Consider the following 23,305-nt stretch of genomic DNA (forward strand, 5'->3'; position numbering starts at 1 on the left):
TAAGAATTTCTCTGGGGGCCCAAAATATTATGGTACTACTGATGATATATCTACTGGGCTTTTTATCGCGCAGTTTACAACAGATCAGGTCGTCTAAAATTCGGAGTCTACACTTCATTAGATCTGTGAAATACCTAATAATGTATTCACTCATTTCTAATCTAAACAACAAAAATTGATTTTCAAGGTAGAGATACACAACAGATTTCATTTATCATCGCATTTTACTCGTCAAATTGCTGATATTATCAATTTCACCCAGAATGAAGAGAGGCCTATGAGATGGAATCACATATCAAAGACCGCATATTTTAGGCTAAGGAAATGATCCAAGGAGTTCGAGCAGAATCCATGTTTCAAAGGTGTGATACTTGCTTTGTCAGTCGTATGGTTCCATACAGTTTCGTGGTTGGTCAAGAGAATTTCAAGGGTGGAAATTTTCGGATTTTGAAATTTCACGCGAAATTCTTTCCGAACAAAGTGAAATACAGAGAGGAAAGGAAGAGGGAAGAACTCACCCGACGCGATAATCCGTGCAAGATGGCGGTGGATTCCATACGGTACTGTGACACAGCATCCAATCACACCATATCTATAATCATAGAAAAACACAGATATGAAAATGAAACATAAATAGGTACACATATCCGAAGAGGGACGTTGACAGAATATAATTATATTGTAAGATACGCGGCTTTTACAAGCCATCTTCCTCAGGTGGAATATATCGGTTATACATATAAAGTGCGATAGAATTCTGGCGAGGCTTGCATAACCCGTGGAAGAAAAACGAGAAAAAACATACACACACGTATGCGAAACAAAATAGGAAAAAAAAAAAAGCATTGCTGTTGAGTTAAAAAATGATAATACGAAATCCTTGTCGCGCAAAACAGTCTTGTAGGAAGTCTCCAGTCTTATCAAAGATATTTATAGCTCCACTCCATAAGCGTATGCAATATCTTACAAAGTATCTCACTCATTAATCTCAATACCGATATGGGCAATATGGGCAACGTCAAACTGGACAGATTTTGAGAATTCTTGACCTCCTATTTTTTTTATTGATTGAAACTTTTTGCACGCAAAGTATAAATAAAAAGAAAACATACATGTTTCGTCATTTGTTCGAAAAAAAATTTTCCGAAAATTACAGAATATTAATCTCACTTGCGATAATGAGTCTACCTTTATAATTAATATCTCCGGTTCCATCCACCGTGGAGCAATAAACGAACGCGTACTTAAAAGCAAAAGGAAGCGATTTTGAAGAAAAAATGGCAGTTTTTATGAGAATTGGAATTTGAATTGTTGTTAGCAACTGAAATGTTCAAATACTTTTTCATCAAATTCGGCATTTTTCCAAATAGAAAAAAAAAACATTATTTATGTCTCCCTTGAAACTGTGAAATATTAAACTTTTTTTAGCATGGAATCTGGATGGAACAAATATTTTTTTTTATATCAACTACCTGTAAGAGAGTGATACACTATACGAAGTGCGATTAATCGAAGTTCTTCATAATAATTCTGATCAACACGTATATGACTTGCAACTCATTTACCATGTTCAAACAATATTGGCTCTAACCGACTTATATAGAGTCTGAGTCATGACTCATATATACAAAATCTATATATGTCGGTCAGAGACAAGTATTGTTTGAACATGGTAAATGAGTTGCGTGTCATATACCAGTTTGCAGATTTTTATGAAACAACTTCGATTAATCGATAAATCGAAAAAACAATTAATCGAAACCATCGATTAATCGGAAACACGATTAATCAAAACTGCGTGTTAATCAATTAATCGCACAGCACTAGTTTCGGGTTAGAATTCCAATTTTGCTAACCTAAAATGACAAAGTAGTGGCTTATTACGCTGTTGACAAGATCTTGAAAACTGTCAATCAGAATAAAAATTAGTACACAGGACACAGGACTTCTGAATTTATAATTTCAAATTAGAAGTCAGTTTCGCAATCCAAAATGATGGATTCAAAATAGTGTTCAGAGTGTCCTGTTTTCCTACGATTTTAGTTTCGGTTTTTCTACGTAGGTACTTCTGAATTTGTAATTGTGTGTTTTTGATTGAAATTAATATATACCTTGCGAGAAAAAGTATTTTAACGGTTTGTGGAATATTTCACGCGAAACGGGACCGGTTTCGGTCGATGGTCAGCGAATTTGACGTCCTGCTAGAGTCTCGTTACTCACTATCTTGTGAAGAGACTTCCACAGTTTAAAGCCGCAAATAATTCTTGACTTCCCGCATATAGAGATTGAAGGAATTTCCCTTAGGTTCTACTCAATTCGCTTGAAAATTCTACTGATCCAAATTCAAGTTGTGATAAAAATGTGGTATAATTTTCAATTGGACGTTTTATTTTGTTTGCCAGCGTTACGTCCTCCGGACTTCATATTCCTTTCTCAGTTTTACAGTCACTTTACACCCTGTAACCTCTCCTCATCTTCACAGCTTCGTCCCTGAACTACAAATAGCGAGCGTCTACCTTCTCTAAGCTCATCACTTCAATCCTAGCTTTCGCTCGAGTCACTCATAAACATACCTGTCATAATTCAATTATTTGAGCATTAACGATAAACCAACTATACCATTTCGATAGTATATCACTCGTAAACCGATCCCTTCCTTCTTCTGTCATTTCCTGCATTGAGAGTTGTAAGCACGTTAGTGCATAATCGACGCGTACGAACCGTGAAATAGCCAAATAACACCTTGGCTGGGCGTAGAGTAGGTTTCGGTAGTATTTGATGTAAGGTGGATTAGAAATAAGTCGTTTGGACTGGATGCGTAATTGACAGAGGATGGATCAGAAGTGAATCAGTTGAATGATTCATATCTGAAATTGAAAAAAATAATAATAATAATTACGACCAGCCTACTATACCCTTTCGAATGTGTCTCCCGTAAGTGGATAAATTGTGCGGGATGAAAGCGGGATGAGTTCGTAACCATTATGTTTCTGCAGCCGTCCTAAAATTTTTATTAAAAACTCTCTCATTCGCAGAGAGAACAAAGAAAGGTACGGCGTTTAGATGTTTTAGTTGATCCAGAAATAAAGGTTTTCTCGACATTTTGGACGAATGAATAAAAACGTGTCTGCTTTATACGCATACTTTGCAAGAGAAACGTTTTGATCGATTTGTAAAATACGTGGTCACTTTTTGTCCAGTATGACGTAGAATGGCCCATATGGGATTTACGATACTGCGCACGCACTTCTGGATACACTTTTCGACAGAAAGCCGACAACACGGGGCTGGGTTTTAATACGGCATTTGTCAAAAACTGCGGGTATTCATCAATCACCGAGTCTTTGGATTTATTTGCCATGAAAATAGCATGGAAATGAAACTAATTGTAGAAAAAGAATTTTTTTAATATTCCCTGAACAGTCCGCAATATGATGGAGCACTTAGAAGTTATGCAGAATGAAATTGTTCCTGAGAAAGACTCAGCCGAAAAATACCTGGCGATATCACGTCATCTAATACGTTGATGGCTTAACGATTAGGTTAGAAGACGGCGAGAGAATGAACAATGAGTTTTATTTGAATGTTCCAAAAAGATTTTATTGAAATATGACACATAAATCTGAATTTGTATTGTAAATTCGCGCAATACGTGATTCAATCCTTTTTTTGGTACTCGTTGTTAACGTATCTGATTGTGAGCAACCAGTTCCTGTGCTGATGAGCGTTTAATTCCAGATAAATGTCATGGTCGAAAGAAAATAACGTTAAAAAATTTCCGAATCACCAACATTGGAGAAAAAAGCATTTTCAAATGTACAAAATCAATAGGCGACCGCTGTTACTATCAACAAAGTTCTGAAAACTGTGAATTCATCCCGCGAAGTTCACTGGTATGCGTGTCCACGTGGCGATATCAGAATAGAAAACATCACGTACGACTGATTCTTAAAATGAAAGCACAGTCATTCGATCAGGAATGCACCTAATCATGTAACCATCAGTACAGTAGTAATTACTGAAGAAAAGTACGCATGAAACTGGAAATCAAGAACTACAGAGGGTGAAAGAACTAATGCCTAAGAGCGCACAATGCGAGCTCCATGCGAGTCTGTACAATGAGTACAAAACGTAGTTTAGACAAGGTAACAGAAATGTAGGAATATAACGTCCCTCGATGCTGAACGTAGCTCTCTCGATGCATGCATTAATCCTGTCGGTTGCATAATGAGATGGTACACCTTGCCTGCTGGACACGAGGCTGAAAGCCCGACTTACCACTGACCACTAACCAGTGACCACTGACTAGCGACCACCGGCGGCTAGCGTGGGTGCGACAGCATATCGTTTCATAAATCCCGTCGGCGTGAACACGCCCCGTCGAGCGAACGAATCGCACTCGAAAAAAACAGTATTTCAGTCGAACTCGAAGTAACTCATGAAAGCAAACGATACCATGTATGTAAGATATGAGGATGAAAATGACAAATCTGAAAAAAAATATGTCGCTTTGTCGTCTGACGAGTTATTAAAGATTGTAATCGCCAGTTTGTCGCATTCTGTAAATAAACATTATCTGGGAAATCAGTCACGAAAAATTGGCAAGAATCAGGCAATTTATCGAATGAATATACGAGTAAGTAATTTGACTGATTATTGTCTCTAGAGAGAGCAACGTAGCATTGGTCAAGGCGAGCAAGGTTTTACACGAGTCAAATATCGCCCATTTACATGATGAAAGCACGCTATTGATTGCGACACTTGTGATCAAACGTTTGATTTGAGAAACTCCAAAGGCGTCACTCACATCACGTAAAATTGAACCTATACGCAATGACACAGTGCGTAAAATTGAGTTGTTATTTGGAAGTGCGTACGCGTCTAAAACGTATTGTGCGAAGTAACCCTTTTGTGTAGTAAGTGTACGAAGTAATTACTTCGCGCATTGAATGTAGGAAATGATGAGTCGAAAATGTCACACTTTACGCACGTGCTCCACAGGCTTCAAAAATCGAACCACGCAAGCTGGGGTTGCAAAAATTATATTTAGGGCTTTTTTGGCACATGCGCACTAGTACAAGACTCAATTTTACTCACAGCGTCATTGAACGTACGTTACCTAACCCTAATTCGCGTGCCATGAGTGACACCTTCGGTGCTTTTCAAATCAAACTTCGCTTCACAAGTACGGGAAAGACAGCGTTCGTCATACGTACTGATGGGCTATATTTGACTCTTGCGATCGTAGCACTCGCCTTGCTTCATGATTCACGCTTGACAGAAATCGTCTACTTTCTGTACTGGTAACATATCGTACTAGTTGAATACTAGTTATGTTCATATTGAGTCAAGCGTTTGGAGTTGGCGATTCTCGGACGGAAGATTGGTATTGAAATAAGAATATCTAAAAACCCGTATTTTTGGGTCCACCGAGGGGGTAATAGCTAAGCAAAAATGGCTTACACTGATTCCAATTACATAGATCAGAAGTTGGTCACAAAGATTACAGCGCAGAATTACAAATGATCACAAACGATTACAGAGATTTTAATGGTTACAAAAAAATTCAAAAATTGCAATGATTACAAACGGTTATAGAGATTGCAAAGATTGTTCGCAGCGATCTGTATTATGATCAATTTTTTAAATATCCAGATTCAGAGAATCTAGAGGAAAATAATGGAAATACACGATCAAATACTGACGGTGACAATTTTCTAAAATATATATTGAACACCAGATTCAAGAAATAGACGTAAGCCATATAAAACGAGGGCTCGAATATTTAACAGATACTTTACCTTGATGGCAGGGAGTAGAACTTGCATGTCTTCATCAACTATCAGTCTGGGGTGTTCATCACGTTGAAGCTGCACCCTCAATAATGAAACAGCCCTCTCGAGGATCAAGCTGAACATTTGCAAGGATACGACTAGCGCGCGTTCTTGAACCTCGGATCTGTAGCCAGGTTCCAGTTGTGTTTCTGAAAAAGTAGAGACAAAATGAGGATAAAAATTATTTTGGATTATTCGAATGATCCACGCATCATTTTCCATGTTTTTTACGCTGAAAATACGTATAAATTTGAAATGTTTAACGGATACTGTATAAGCTAAAAAAAATTTCTAGTTAAGAAAAATTTTCAAGATTTACGGTTTTTCGAGTAAGCTCGACCTACGACGTGGCGTGTGACCTCGAAAGACTGTAAGAGTTCACAGGACTTACAGTTTCAAGTATATAATACAAGATGTTTGCTTAAGATACATTGAATTTAAAGAGTGAAAAAAGGGAAAACAAACTTGGACCGAGTTAGATGGATTAACGAAAATCTCCAAAAAGCACCTCAGGTGCAAAAACCTTACACCAAGTACATTAAAGTGAAAAATATCTACAAAAATGTACTTTAAAACTTGTAACCCACCAAAGTAACAATACACAAAGGTTCATTTCGAATCACTTCAGTATTCAGTTCTGTTCTTCACGGCGAAATTTGTCATAGTTAAACTGTAGGTACTGATTTTTCTTTTATTGACTATGGTATGGTATGATGTGGGAGGACTTGCTGAAAATAATTGGATGCCCATACAAACGTACAAGACATAATAACCATGCTGGAAAGTTGATGCTTTGTTTACCATACTGAAGTTACTTTGTTACTCGAATTGCGTTAGTGGAATACAGCGATTCATGCCGGTCCTTTCTCCTGTATCACAAGTTTAAAGGAGTCCATTTCATTTTCTGAAGTGTTGCTAGAAAAATTCGGTTTTATACGTGTATATGTCCTTCGTAGATATGTGCAATATGCTTGCATGCATCGATTGTACCCACAAGCTTCTAGAGGAAATCTTTTACAGTAGCACCAAAACGCTTTATCGAGCTAATCAAAGCATGATGCATTCATGGAACAATAATGATACGGTTTAATTTATCCCGTGATATTTGCCTAAAAAAACCCATCAAGTACTAATGACTCCAAATTTCTCGTTTCGTCGGTAATTCTTTATTTTTCGCGTTGATAGTTGAATAACATACTTGACAATAAGGATTAATTTCAATATTTTTTGTACGTAAAATTATACGTACGATTATATTTTTGGGAATGGATCGTTGTGGATTGTTACTTTTTCCCCCTTCATAAATCGGATAAGGTCAAAAAAAAATTCTGCGTATACTTCATAAGACTGCTCGCTATTTGCCTGGGCTATGTTTGATACATTGAGCATGCAGTGCTACATCGCTTTGTTCACCTGAAGTTTTAATTGACCGAGGTCATTTGCAAAGTTTTGAACCATCCAAGTTTCATAAATTCTTCATATATTTATAGTGGAATCTCTATACCAACAGCGGATTGAGTTTCCGATTAAAATTGACCGATTGGAATTTTAGATACATATCATTGCTAAATCAGACTCTATGAAAAGAAAAACCTTAATGACGGACCACACGTGGTACAAGGCGTAATAGTAAAAAGCTACACAGCATCAGATGTAGAAGTAATCTGCCTCCGTTTCAACTTTTACTTCGAAGCGATCAACATTTAATTACATAGAAATCAACCGGCATAAAGATTTGCTCTCGCATTAGCATCATAATCACGCGGAAAGGCTCGACTTTAGATTGTAAAAATTTTGAAATTTAGAACCTTACCAAAGCCGTATCGTAAAACAACTTTTGATGCATCATGAAATTGAATTACGAATTCTGTGGACACATTCTACGATAATGGTGTTAAATTCTACGACTCGCCATTCCGAGTTTGGAAATACCTTAGCTGTTAGTGAGCAAGATGTGTTGATTTCACTTCAGCGCAAGCTTTGAGTATCCAAAATCTAAATAGAAAGTATTAATGTTAATTACTGATTTGGAATTTGTTGTAGAAACCGTACCGACATGAGATCCTTCTAACGTTAATGAGTTATAGCATCAGTTCATTATTTCTATGTACTCCGTTACGCTGTTATCCACTCTTTTGATGTGAAAATAAATAACATCAAATAGAATATTATATATTTCAAACCTTTTTTTACTCAGAGTTCCAACTCGAAGAATACGTCAAACCACAAAAGTTGTTGAAATAATTATTCTCGAATCTTACAGCTTGCATCGTGTAACGCAAAAATTTCTAACCTACCTACAGATGCGATGATAACTGAACGAACAGAAATTGCTTAAATGAAAGCTTTTCGAACCCACATTTGGAATGAAATCTTCGAATTTCGCAGCCAATAGTGAAAAAGGAAAAAATACGGGATGATATTCTCGCGTACCGTACATTGCCTTCGCGGTAAAAAGATTGGCGCAAGTCTTTGATTTGATTGAATTGTTTCTCATACTACCGGTACGAAACTAGTCTCTTGATTATAGATTTCGACACGTTTAAAAATTTAAATTCATGTCGAGAGCGATTTCGTGCGGCTCTTCAAGCCTCAGTGAATAATAAATAGAAAGAACCGTGATAAAAAATGAAAATCTAAAAAAAATAAAAGACTCAAAATTATGCACAGAAGTCCCGTGCATTCTGGGTTCGCAAACGTGTGTTAATATTTTATACAGATCGAAAAGTGCTCGAAGTAAGGCATAAAGGTAATACAAGAATCAAATGAAGAAAAAGGTTTAAAAAGAACTGGGTCGAAGATGAAACGTTAAATATGTGAAATTGTAAAGAAGAGAAAAAGAAAACGGGGAAAAGTATACCGAGTCTGAAACTATGTTTGGAAAAATTCGAATCGTATTAAATTTCACGGTATTTCAAAGACGAAAAAAGAAACCCATCAAGTTCCGCATCGAACAAAACTTAGTTCGAATGGAAACCGCAATCGATTGAGAAACTCGCTGACTTTGGTCATGTATAGCTACACGATAACTCAACCTCACAGTCGGTACAAGGGTCTGTAATCAAGCCAGCAAACAAAACTCATAGACCAGGATATGTAACTCGATCCAACCAATCAAACCGGGGGGCAACGATCCGTGGCCAATTTTCAGAAGATTGTGATTGACGCCAGCGCCGCAGCAACGCAAATCATATGCGATCCCAGGCAACGTCAGTAGCACCGCTCGAGTCACGTGTCGTAAATCACGTTACGTTGTACTGAGTTGTGCTGCGTTGCATCAACCGTGATGTCATTACGTGCAACTTACAAGATTATACATATAATATGTTGTACAAAAAATGATGTACACAAATATATACATATTTGTTAGGGTTAGGATTTGTATTTGGGGGTGTGAAAATTTTTGATTGGGACGCCACCCAGGTCTGTTCCAAGTCATTAAAAAAAAACTGTGCAAAGTTTCAAGCCTCGGTGTTAACTGGAACATGAGCTTCTAAACACCGAAGGTTTTAAATGTAAAACACGTGAAGTTGTTATAACCAATTATTTCGTTTTGTATGACTTTGGTATAATTTAAAAGACCGATTTGAAACTTGACAGGTTATTGCTCATAATGATAAGAACAAACCCTGGAAATTTAGAAATTTCATCATCATATCATAATATAATTCTTTTTTTTTTTAAGACATAATTATCACAAATTTTTGAAATTTTCAGGGTTTGTTCTCATCATTACAAGCAATAACCTGCCAAGTTTCAAATCCGTCTCTTAATTTATACCAAAGTCACACAAAACGCAATAACTAGTTGTAAAAACTACATGTATTTTACATTTAAAACATGCGGAGCTTAGAGGTACGTGTTCCAGTTGATGTAGAGGCTTAAAACTTGCAGCAAATTTTTTAAAAATGACTTGGGACAGCTCTGGGGTCGTCGTATATATCCGTTTGCTTCCTACGTACCGACAGCGAGTTTTAAAAGTTAACAAAAAATTTTTATTTGTTCTTTCTTTTTCATTAACGTTTTGTGACAATCATATGAAAAAACCGAGATTCCTTATCTCCTCCCGTGATATAAATATTAGGTATGCTGGAGTAACAAGTGTAAAAGAAACCAATCTCGAAGAAGGATATACCAATTAATTATCATTGAACATCATTTAACATAATCACGCAACCGCAGCAGTCGTTGGTTTTTGCAGGTTTCAGTTACACGCTTGATAAACCGGGAGTCAAAGGGACTTCTGCAGCGCAGCGCAACGACGCAAAGCATGGGGCATAATACAGCGACAAAAATGATCGTAACTTAATCACGAGTGCCGCGTGTGAGAATCGCTAAGACTTTAGTCAAGCATAAGACGTATGGCAGTAAAAACATGAAAATGTTATACCGGGAAAATCTCTTAAAACTTGAAAATCAACTGCGTATGCGCCAAATATTTCAATTTTATTGGTCGGTGAAATCTTCACTTAGCGATATTTTCATCTGCGATGCAGGGAGCCAACGTGCACAAAATGTGTACGTTTGAATTTTCGAAGAGCATAAGCATTAAATTCCGACCATTCTTTGAAGAATACACTTTCCGAACCAATAACAAATGCTTCCGAAGCCTTAACGAGTCACTACCTCAATTATTTAAGATTCTAACCTCGAAAATTCGTATCAACTACAGCGCCGCCAGAAACAGTTTGACAGCTGAAACTCGAGTTGGCCAGGCTGTGCGAACAGCCGATAAGACTCGCGCATGCACAGTTGATTTTCAAGTTTCAAGAGATATACACTGTGACAAAGTGCGACTCTGACACCTAAATTTCTCGTAAACGCCCGACGTACTCCACTGCATACAACATGCAGTATAGCTTCAGGAGTTGAACAATTTGTATTATCGGGCTGATGTCGCTGCCCGCTGATCGTCGCGCGAGGAATCAAAAAGTTAGGTTAGTTCGACTATACGTGCAGTGGTTCCCACACCCCGTGTATAGCTCTCACAGCTATACTGGGACAATTACCACACTAGTTCAATATCGTATCTCAAATAACTGAAGAGCACGTTTCGGGCTCATTTCACGTATTATTATAATTAGAGATGTGTAAGCGACTAACCGGTATTGGTGTTGTAGCAATACGTAATCCTGGTACGGCAATGCTCATAGTTCGAGTAAAGTGATATGCGTACGACTGCCATTTACTTTGTTGCATGAGCCGCTCTTTTTTCTTCAGGAACGGAAGCAATCCTCTTGGTATTTCACTATATCGTATATCTGTCGCTGTTACCACCATAAGCACTCGGACGATACCTTCTGGGGTTTCTTGGGCTGAGTTTAAATGAACTGAACCCATGCGAACTTAGCTTACGACAGCCTGATCTAGCGAAGCTTAGAAAAGGTGAGGCGAGGTTGGGTAGGGCTAAAACGACGCCGGGAGGAGAACGATCACTGCCCGTTCCTGGCTCTTTATGAGGGCGACATTGCGCGGCGTCTTTCATCCACCTGAGTATCAGAAGATACGCGACGATACCGGAAGATGCTAGGAGATACCATGGCGCAATCGCGTAAGAACCTTACGTAAATACTGCACATACCACCCCGCCATTCCAATAATGCGTTTCTTCTTCTCTTTCCATGCTACCATCTTTTCTTAGCGACAATACCCCGTCAGTCGTCGATTCATCCATGCGGCTTTATTAGCAGAAAACAAGCTACCGGCTAATTACTATCGCCTCTACGTTACATTTCAGTCCGCAAGCAACGTAAGCATCGGTAGACCAATTGACGAGATTATTGCAGTCACCATGTGTTCAACACGTGGGTAATCTAGAATTTTCCAAAACTCCTATTGCGAGCTCACATTTACAGCTTCGTACGTAAGTGTGGTCCGTTACGTGCACGGAATAACTGACTGTCGAAAAACATTAAGTAAAAATATGAAATGAACTTAAAATTTGGAATACTCAATCTTAAAAATTACAAGTCATACTTTATCCGTGCCTGGATTGAACTTTGACTGTCTTCCAAATTTTTTATCGAAATTTGGTAGTATGAATTAATATTAACTCGAAATAGAATTTAACGGGCTTTAAAGCTTGTGACAATGGATATGCATACATAGCGGACTCTAGGCGTGAAGATGTTTCAAATAATCGGAAAGAGATTAACGGACATGCGCTAAGAGAAGGCAGAGTTTTGCGGACTTTGGGTGAGTGAATTTTGAGGATTTTTTGTGTGACGATAGTCTTTTAGACAGAAAATGAGGTTCTTCAACCTTGCGCGAGATGCTATAATGAGTCTATCACAGCTATGGGCGTATGAAATTGTTTTGAACGGCAGTCTGATTGAAAATGACGTGTACGTTACGTTGACAAACCCTCAGAGGCATTAAAACAAGTTAAAGCCTCGGTAAAAAATGTGATGAGTTACAGAGAGAGAAAAAAAAAGTAGCATAAACTTGTAGAAAAATTCCCTTATTTGTTGATGTTGAAAACAGTCTAGAACAATACGTGATGTGTGCTGCGTATGCAAAACTGCGGCGATAGAAAAATATGTTAGATGCTCGCTATCAGTGTGAAAACAATTGATTGAATACGATCAAACAAACTAGCGGAAAGCAAAATTTTGAACAAAAGGTAGAATATTGTTCAATATAAGTTGCAAGATACCGCGTAACACGAAACTATAGGAGGTTTGAAAACGACGTGGATAATGACATACGAAAAAATGATCGATTATTAAACGTTCACAAAAAAATTATACTTGCTTATAAAGAAATTGTATATTTTAGAGTACAAGGGACGAAGAGCTGAAAAAATGGCGAAATGGATTCATAAGAGCCGTTCAAGATGAAAAGCATATTTTTCAAGGAACAGAATGAATTATTCGAAATATTAAACTAAATGTATGTTGTAATAAAAATTGCAGAGTTCGGAAGCAAGTGCGTGCAACAGACGCGGGTGCCATAATTTTAGTGAGATCAAAATAGAACAATAGCGGATACGCGTATCAAACCAGTCACGAGTTAATAAAGGTATAAATAATTCAGAAATCAGGGATATTCAGTGTCAAATGGGTCAATTTATAAATTTTCGTTTAATGCGATTAATTACGTATAGACCTATTTATTACATTATGTTGAATAGATCGATTATCAAATTAGGGACCAGATAATGTGTAATTACAGAACAATATCAGATACTCGTACTATCAAATTGATGGTAAAATATGTTTTGAAAAACCAAGTGTAAGGAATTGAATAACATAAAGTTTTAAGCTGATGAAATTCATTTTAGTTAATTCTCCACGACAGAAGCCTCCTATTGTATGACAAGCGAAAATATTGGTAGTTTATTTGGTGAAAACGATACTTAAATTTCAGAAAAAGTCTCTAATAGTAAAATTTTTCCGAGAGTATTTTTTTCTCAAAATATGGAATACTTTAGCGTGCGCTTAGGACAAATACTTTTTTGGTGATAAGTGGCGGCTACACTGACATTGGTAATCGTATCAACTCCACAACTTGAAACCTCACAACAGCCGATTAATTTGATGGCCGGTGCCAAATAAACAAAAACAAAATTCCCGACTGTACTTTCCCTATTTGTCGAAGTCTGATAATAATCGTAGTTGAATTCGCGATACAGTGCAGCTTGCAAACGGCGACAATTCGAAATTACTGAAATTCGTCAAGTTTGCTAGGCACCCTTAGACAACACTGGCAATTCCCAGTTTCTAGAACAATAGCAATTTTATTTGTAGATGCCTTAGGAGCGCGGAGAGTTGTCTGTCATTTCAAAAATCATTAGTCATTCTTCGGCTGGAGATACAGCCCGCCTGTTATACTTGGGCGTTAGACACAGAGAGAATAATTTTATTTCGATGAAAGGGTTACTAGCCAGCGGGATCAGTAATCGGACTAAATAAAAGAATACCGACCATTCGGAGACTCGACAGGGGTAATTTTTGACACCTGCTTCAGAAAGATGCCGCCCCCCCCCCCCCCCCCCCCCCAATACGACGCCGTGATTTCGTTCACGTGTATCGAACACTGATTAGTCAGCCTAGCGAACTATCGGGCACAAAAGGAAGTTTCAATATTACGTTGCCCGTAATAGCTCGCAGCGTTCATTCGCAGTGGCGGCTGGATCGAACCAGCGTGGGCTGTTTTGATTTATCATACAGGAGGATAATTGTTAGTATTTAACCACCACGGCTGGGAGGACACGGAGCACTTCGTTATGAAAGATTTATATTGAGTTGAACCAATTAATAATGCAATTATTGTTTTGACAAGGCTATAACGTGAAACAGCCGATGACATGTTTTATTCACTTTCTATGGTATATTACTCGGTATGTGGTATCGTTATTAGTTCCAAAGACAAGATGAAATAGTCTTACAGCAAGTTTTCCCGTCTCACGTAGGTATTATTTATACGAATGAACAAAATGGTGATTGGATCAAAGCATAGATGTTCATCTCAAACTGAATTTCTTTTGTTTTTATTAATAGTTAAAGGAAATCTTCTTCGGTTTCGCTTTCGGTAATTTCGAAATATTTTTAGCTAGAAAGTTTCGGCCAGTATTGACAGCCGTCCATCTTCAGCCTATTATACATACAAATATTACAATAAAGGATAATTAAATATAAACAAAGTCAGTAAGTGTATATGAATGAAACAGAAATATAAGAACAATAATTAAATCAGTGCTTTTGTTAATTACAACTCTATCTGCAACAATGCACATATCTTATTTTAACAATTTGAGATTATATAGCTCGCTACATGAATGTGACGTTTATCTTTTGAAATCACACGATTCAAATTAAAATCTTTGTGCAATTCACTTGAAGAACGCAGTCGAATCTTTCCGCAACAAGAAAGAAAAGCAAAGTTGTAAATTTCCGGATTAGGGGAAAAAGCTGCAGACTAGAGACTTTGGGTAAAAGTTAAAATCGATCCTGCAGTTAGTCGACCCATCCGTCCTTCGGTATTAACCCTCTCACCCTCGTAGACGGGTGTAATCAACTATTTTCTAGGATGAAGTTAGCCGTTACTCTCGTCGCGCCGTCTGAGTAATCTCTCATGTTCCTTCCGGCTCTTAACTCTTTAAGCCCTCTGCAGAAGTTAACGAAGTCAGTCATGGTCAGCCCTTCATTTTCCACGAGTCGAGCTCAATTTGACTATAGTGGTAATACAAATTTAGGGCAAGAGGTTTAGTGCGGTTGCCGTCCATTACAGGCAGCCGTCGAATCTGCCACGGAGTGTCATTTCTGATGGGGGTCTGGGAATGAGTATCGTTTTCACCATTTGAATAGTGCTTCACGGGTCAGCGTCGGTATGGGTTACAAAAACCTGACGCGATGCAAGAAGAATAAGTCGGAGGAGGTGGTGGGTGAACTGGACTTGTGGCGGAAGGTAGAAGGCGGCTCTTAATTATTAACTGATGCGTCAACGCGGTTGGCGCCTAGAGGCACAAAAAGGACCTGGGAAGTTATCAACACGCCCCCTGTCAATAACAACGGGTCTTAAGGCTCACATGCTTATTACCAGCCCGATCATCAATATTCTTTATCCTTTATTCTCGACTGTCACTTTCTTTTATTCATCCCTGGAGTCACTGGAGATGAGAGTGGGGTGATCAACGTCCAAACTGGTTCAAAGACGTACGAATCGTTCTCTACTTGCTCGTTAGCTACTCTGAACTCTTGGCAATTCAATTGATTTTTTAGTCGCACACTTTCCATCACTCTCAAATCTCGCCGAGGTGATAAATGAATATAGAAAAATCGAGGTCTGATCATATACAATAGCTGCTGAAATAAAGACTTTCGATACCATTCAGGAACATGCAAGTTCCTAAAAAAGTTGTTTGAGTAAAAACAATTACATTAAAACAACACTTTGATTCAACGCGGATTTATGACTGAATATCGCAGTATTTTATTTCACAGATTGGAAACAGTGTCACAAATTGGCTTGTTCATTGTCACACCTCGGTTTAATTTCTGACAAAACTTTTAAAAAATGCATGTTTTATTCCTATTCAATATATTTTTAATTAAATCATGTTCATTTTGCAAAATTTATTTTTGAATAATCGAATGACGTTACATTTCCGCAACAATCTCCCTGTCGTGACGAAAAACTGATGAAATACTACACATGGATGAAACGCGGTCTTTGATATCATTTTCTCAAAATCTAACTTGAATAAAACAATTTCTCGCCTTTTAATGTCAGCAATTTTCTTCTTTCAGTGAACGTCCGTCACGTTTCTCTTTCTCATTTTACAAATTGTTATGTCTTTCGTATATGTCAATCTTTAATAATTTTTTTCAGAATGCCACGATCTACCTCATATACAAAATTTAGAGGATTTCACTTAAGGTAGTAGCCCGGTGTGACGGGTTCAAAAAATCGATTTTTTTTTTTTTACATTTTTCGGAAGAAAAACATCTTAAAAATATGCTATAAAAATTTCAGACATAAATTTTAATTATTCTTAAAGTTATAGCTAAAATAAGAGAGCGCGCCGTGGTGTGTATGAAAGCGTGTGTATGAAAGCGTCGCTGTCAAATCTGTTGCTAATATTGTGCTTAAAAAGCCAACTGCAAAGAAGCCAGAACTTTACGTAGAGCTCTAAAAGCTGCTGAAAATGACAACTTTGAGGAAACGGAAGGACTGCTCTATGCACCAGGCATAGCTGATTAATGTAAGTATAATTTTATTGAAAAAAATCTGTTGTCAAAACTTTAAAAGCGTTTTTCTCAAAACCATGTTTTCGAAAGTTCGGGGAATCACTGACTCAAAACTATTCAACCGATTTAGCTAAAAATTTAACCCGTTATTCTAGACACACATATCTAGATGCCGAACCTTTAAAACATTTAATTTTTTAATTATAAACTATTTTATTTAAACAATTTATGAAGAAAAAAAATTAGATTTTGAGAACTTTTTTCACAAGTCCGCCATTTTGTTTTTGTTTTTTTATTTTTATGTATATTTAAGGTTCGGGACCTAAAATGAAGTCTACAGAATAATAATCTCTTTGAATTTTTTATTTCAGATGACTTTGGAAGGCTGTGTGTTTCCCCGAACCAACTCATCTTTTCTTTGAGGACTCCATATTGACGTCAAAAATTTTAAACAAATAAATGTAAAATTAACTTCAAAAAATTTTTTTTATATACTTCAAAACACCAATAAAAACATGTAAAAACTTTAAAACGATAGCATTTTATTTACTTTTTAAAAAAAAATCATGAAAAAACGTCTAAATTTCGGTCGTCACACCGGACTACTACCTTAAACCCAATCTCCATAAGATTATTTCGGGGTTCTTTATTCAAATTTGCCTAGGAGCACTGCGTGGTATGGTACGCGTCTTTTACGGCTTCGTTCCATACGTAAAGTAACCATTTTAGCGAAAGTACAATAAAAGCGCATCGGAATGCGTAAAAGTGCACTTTCACATTCTAGTAATCAAAAGTGTTCTAATTCATGTACTCTGCTATCAAAAAACTTGTAAAGCACACTTTTGTTACATCAAGTATCGTGTGCACCACGAAGGTAGTCTTTTTTCCATCGCGTCTTTGCAATATTGGTCTTCGACTCATACACGCTCTCGCCTACGACTCATATTGCCAACTTACGCTCGGCGTAAAAAAACCTACTTTGCCTTGTTGGTGCAAAATCTACTATTCATGTGTATATTTTTTTTCTCCGGCTCCATTGTGTTAATTTTGCATTATCGCGAAATTTCTTTGAATACCCTTTGAAGCTGCAAAAAAAGCTATTGTAAATATCCAAGAAACGATATTTTGACTAACCCTCACGAAAAATGAAATACTTTACAGTTCGGACACGGAACACAATCCTGTGGTTGGATCTAAATTGATCGACTGCTGTGGCGGCTTTGGCGAGTTCTTTATAGTACACTGGCCTGTAAAGGTGTGTAATAATAAAAGTGGAGTACCAAATTGAAGACGATAATCACTATAACTACTGAACAGATTTCATCCATCTTGAAGCCAGTGCATCGGAACTTAATAAATTCAATTTTATAGGCTTTCATCTTACACTCGGCTGGTTTTAATAACATCGTTAGAACAAATACACGTGCGTAGTTAGCCTAACCTAACTTATTTAATTTGATTATAATTCCGCTTCGATCGGTACCATTTCATTGTCACCGCATAAAGATGTACCATAGTTAAGCTAAGGAGGTGCTAAGAAGATTGTCTAGGAAACCCGTCACGTGATTTCTGTGTATGTAATGTCATAACATCTGCTCTGAAATCACTTGCATTTTCACCAGGATATTGAACTGAGAATTAAAACTTCTCGACGTCGGTCATTCTGATGAAAATAGGCATATCAGTCTCGTAACGGTGTAGACTTCGCATCTTCAGATTCTTTGACTGCCGATTTATTTACAGTACATGCTGGATCCCGAGTCCAGTATCCAGAACTGTAATGATTAATTGCGATGTGCGAAAGACAGTTGTTGTGGGGTGACTTGACTCAATTTAAAACCAGATCCAATGATTAAATGATTGAGGGAGATGGATATGTAATCGTGGGAATATACAGTAGGATCAAAATAGTTAAAACATAAAGAGAGCAGCTGATCATATCAGGTATTCGCGTGATAATTTAATATTGCGTAATTCATTCTTGCGTAGATAGGATAAGGTATTAGATTTCGTTCGTAGGTACATTACTGGAGCGTCCAGAGGAATGGATTTGAGCACTTTTTTAGTCTGTGAAAGAGGTTCACTCTCAACCGTGGAACGTGCAAGAAGACACACCTGCAGTTCAAGGATAATCGAGCCGAGAGCCGCCAAAGAGAATCATTGATGGTATAAACCACAGTCTAATTCTTCGGTCAAAATTGTACGATATATTAATTTGGTAATTTCCACCATGCGATTTCGAAGGCGTCGTATGCGTTATACGTTCAAGTTCGTTAGTCCGGCGCGAGTGGCAGATGGATATTTTCGTGGTAATACCTCGTTGTGCGTGAAAAAATTTCACCAGCTCCATTTCGTGCCTCTACAGAAGCTGGACTTACAGTTACCAAAATTACGATTGTGAAACCAGAAAAGAAGGCATCGGTGATGATGCGTGTGGCAATCAAGAGCCGGACGCAGGCTAATCATGACAGATACTAAAGTTGCTGTTCCTACTGCCATCGCTTCAGTGCAGCCGTTGCCACGCACTTTCACCATAATTGTCCCTAGTCGCGTTCAATAACGTCTGGTGGAAGCACCGCGTCGAATTTTTCTCAAGTGAGGAGAGAAAACTCCAATTACTTTTTTCAAGGTTGTTAAATCAACCTTTCGCACTTCTGATTGTAAGTAGACGCAATCTATGGAATGCGTGCGGAAGAGACGAATGGTGCAGAGTTCCGCGAAACCAAGGAGCTTTTTGATGCACGCGAAAGGGAGACTCAGGTAGCAGGGTCAACTACTGATATGCTTTCAGCCACACGCATAAAATTATACGTCACTCGTGGGACTTCAAACCGTGCCGCTGATCATCCTGTAGATCGATTCGAAACATGTAAATGTGACAAATCGTGCCATTCAATTGGACTAGTCAAAAAAAATTCACTTGCATCCTGTTCCGCTGAGTTATAGTCTCTGAAATCAAACGGTTACCTCTTCCCGAGTCTTGATACAAAGATCCCAAGATACAATTTAGGAGTTAGTTTATCTCTATGCGTTGTCACCCATACAAAGTTGCGAGAACCCGAAGTGGCTGAACTGGCTATGCACAACGACTCATTCAACTAGTCACCTATTTTTATACATATACTAGCCAAGTATTCGCCTCATAGTTCCTAAGCTTACAATCAGTGCTTGTAAGGAGGTCGACTTACCGTACTTCGGATTTGCATAATCGCATGAAGATAGGCATATAGTAGCCTATGGGCGTATAGTATAATTCCGTTTTGCATCTCGGCATACGTTGGGCCTCTGCAGGCACAGACGTGCCCGCTGCATCGGAGGCTCGTTTTTTCTCCCCGGTTTCCTCCCACAGTAGTCGTCAATTCCGATTCGAGTAAACACCGGCTGTTGCGTACGACACGCACGTTTTATACCGTAAATTTGCTATCATCATCCCGTGGATGTTCACGAACTGCGATTGCTTCCAAAATATTTATCGGGTCTGAGGTGTAAAGGAAGTGAGAGCAGCCTCAAGTTTATACCTCTGTAGAATTCACTATAGGCTGGCTTTTTCACGGTGAACGGAATAGGATATACTAGTCGTAAGTTATGGGGTACTGATTGTCCATTACATAATGGCACTTGGTTAGGTGAAGAAAATGTAAGAATTCTACTACCATGACTTCAAAGTAGTTGAACAATGTGTGATTCTCTGAAGGCGGATCGTTTGAGTTCAACAATTTTTTCCACTGGAACCAAGATTTCGATCTCACTGGCTGAATATTATGGCATTTTACAGGTTACAGTGGGATGCTCAACTCAGAGCTCGTTTACTGGTTTACATTTAGAGACAAAAGTACTCACGGCTATTCCCTGACGCGGTGAAAACTAAAATGACCAGAGAATACTTCTGCAATATTTCACTGTGCTTAATGTTAATCAATTATGAATAACCTTAACATAAGGCCTTATTGCTTTTCGAGTGGTTTGGTTTTATACCAAGGAAATTTCAACTTAAGGTCTATGCCACCTGATACCAGAGAATATTGAAATGAGCATAGTTGTAGAATTCAAGCATCATTGGAATAACAACGACATTGTTTTTACCTATTCTTCTCGAAAAAAAGAGAAGGAAAAAAAAGAAAAGAAAAGACATCTAGCAGAGTTCGAACGAGGTCGGTCCCCTTAACTAACGACGATTCATCGGTATCCTAGTGAGTCACGGTCCAGCGCACTTGAAGGGGGGAAAAGTTAGCAACGCCTTCGCGGTTCTTATCTGAAATTGATGTAGCCCGAGGAACTGCTGCTCTCTCTAATGAACCTTCCCCGGTTTCAAGAAGCAGGCTTCCTCGCAATTTGCCTATCACTGAGTCGTCAGCTATTCCGACGACACACGGCCCCATTCCCTTATCTTCTCCCTTAATCTGCCCACTGTGCAAATGAGTCACGAACTCCATGGATCCCGAGAAAATCGCCGTAACCGGGAGGTAAGAGTCACGTTGGGCTCAATGTACGGCCTTGACAAGGCCTTGTGAGGTCACCGACGTTGCCCTACGCTCATCTCGACACGTTTCGTGTGGAAGGAATCGCTTCCAACCACTCGCGGACCGGCTGATAGTAATGGCGCCGGACAAGAAATTCAGTTTTCATCGCCGAAAGGAATCAAATTCACGATCGTTTTACGTAATGGCTGATGGAAATTGGCGAATGAGAAGCTGATCGGGAAAATTCTGAATTTTTGAGTATTAATGACGAGTAAATTTTCATTATTTTAATGGTACCTGTTGTGTGGATTTTCATACTAATACAACAGGGTTCATAAGCTCACAAGTGATTGGGTGACTGACACCATGTTAGCATTCTTCTCCTCTCCCTTTGAATGAGAACATGAGAACAGGTGCTCATAATGAAAGAGCACCATTTCTGAAGAAATCGTTTCAACAGCAAAATAATCCCACGTTGGTCGGTTGAACGCAGTTCGTTTCTGCTGAAAGTCAGACCTAACTTATTCAAACTTTAGGAGTGACACAGTCACCTTCTGCGTTTTCATCAGGGAAGTGTACGTTGTGGTATCGGATATGACTTAACCTCTTCCCGGCCATCGTTCCATATTTGGAACGGACACGTGCAAAATTCGGCCGGGAAGAGGTTAACTAAACTTATCTTTAAGGTGCCACAGATCCCTTGAATACGGTTTTCGGGGTAATGATGCTGAACTTTTTTAAATAATTTTTCTGTGAATTGAACTGTATAAAAATAAACTCTGTAAAGACAATCTCTGTAAAAACGAACGCTGTAGAAACAATTGCTGGAAAAACAAACTTTGTAAAAACAATTTCAATAGAAACGGTCCTCCTCTCCTCACATTTGATTTAAATGCTTCGGTAACTTGTATCTAAACACTTCTCTGAATACTTTGCTTGAAAATATTTAAAAAAAGAACGGCTCCCAATTTCTAGAAATTGAGACAAAATCTAGATGATTAGTTCCAAACAGCCTTTAAGGTCATAATTTTATTATTGTGATAACTCATATCAACAGAAAGGCAGATATCCATCAGCCACAGATCTTTGAGTTATTGGTAGTCTTATTTCCGTCTTCAACTACCAACTTGCAAACAATTTGTTTTCGGGTTTGATTCCAAGAACCAGGGTTTAAGTCACTTACTCACTGCGGTGGGGTAAGAAGCGGACGATGACCGTCACATCTCGTTGCGTCTTTAACATGTAATTGTTGTCCAGCGAATTTTATCAAAGATACGAATCGTGGTATCCAAAGATATGGATGAAGTCCTAACATTACTAAGGCGCAACAAAAAATATACGTGTACACGATTCAGCTGATAAAATCATCTACTTGAATCCTTGAATACATTACAATCTAATTTTAACCTATGTAAATACTAATTCAGCGGCTGAGCGTGTGTCGGGCAACTCAGCGGCGATACATCAACCGTAACTTCCCAATCAGCTCCTTATCGTGATTCTCGAAGTAACCTTCTTACATACTTACATGCATCGACATACAGCTGTTTGATAAATATAGTTGCATCAGGCATCGTTTCAAAGCAGTTATTGATAAGCAAATGAAGTAAGTACCACATCTAATAAATAGCAGGTGAAAATTAGCCTATAAGATTTTCTACAATTTTCTTTCAAGAACCACTCATTCGTGGTTTCCGCTAAAACAAAATTTTGCTCAATGCGCTCTACAGGAAACTGCAAGACAATGTAGGACTGTTTCCATACAAATATTTCACTCAAAACTCAAATCTAAAAAAATCTGTGTTCTGGTTACCAAAAAAGTAATACCTCAAATCATAATGTCATTATACCTATTCGCGACGTTTTCAATCAAAAAATACCTGAATTTTTGTTTTCAAATTTCCAAATACGTAACGAGGTCTTGCTATTTTGTTCGAAAGACTGTTCGGTTCTAGATAGCAAATACGAAGCAAAAAACGCAAACTGGAAATTTAGTAAAGAAGTGAAATCGGTGAAACGCGGGTCACGTTGTTCAGGCACCGAATCAGCAAGCTGAGGTTTAATTTTGGTAGGGCTACACCTGGTCAAGGTTTTTTGCAGTTTTCTTTGTTCCCTGTTCGATTGCGGGTGTTTCTATTGAACAACTTAAGATGGCTGCAGATACATAATGATAGTCACTAATCCGTCCCCTCCGTTGCCCTGCAGAAGCCTAACAGCCCATGTGGATGTACCCTACAGCGTATAGCGGGTGTTGTTAATGATTTTTATTATTATTATCATTATTATTACGCCCTGAAAACAAAATAAGACTTGTAAGTTA

General features: G+C 38.1%; 1 protein-coding gene across 4 annotated transcripts in view; it reads right to left on the bottom strand.

The window, feature by feature from the left end:
- LOC124218896 (telomerase-binding protein EST1A) overlaps nt 1-23,305 on the bottom strand; it is a 250,214-nt gene that overhangs the window by 96,779 nt on the left and 130,130 nt on the right. For all 4 annotated transcript variants that reach the window (XR_011177146.1, XM_069136132.1, XM_069136131.1 and 1 more), the window contains exons 18-19: nt 5,802-5,983; nt 519-592 (exon numbers count right to left, since the gene is read on the bottom strand). Coding sequence is in view for 3 of the 4 variants with exons in the window: in XM_069136132.1 (XP_068992233.1) it covers nt 519-592; nt 5,802-5,983 (256 nt within the window). In the remaining variant the exon portion in view is untranslated. The remainder of the gene's footprint in view (nt 1-518; nt 593-5,801; nt 5,984-23,305) is intronic.

The sequence above is a fragment of the Neodiprion pinetum genome, chromosome 5 (genome assembly GCF_021155775.2).
Source record: "Neodiprion pinetum isolate iyNeoPine1 chromosome 5, iyNeoPine1.2, whole genome shotgun sequence".
NCBI classification, from domain to species: domain Eukaryota; kingdom Metazoa; phylum Arthropoda; class Insecta; order Hymenoptera; family Diprionidae; genus Neodiprion; species Neodiprion pinetum.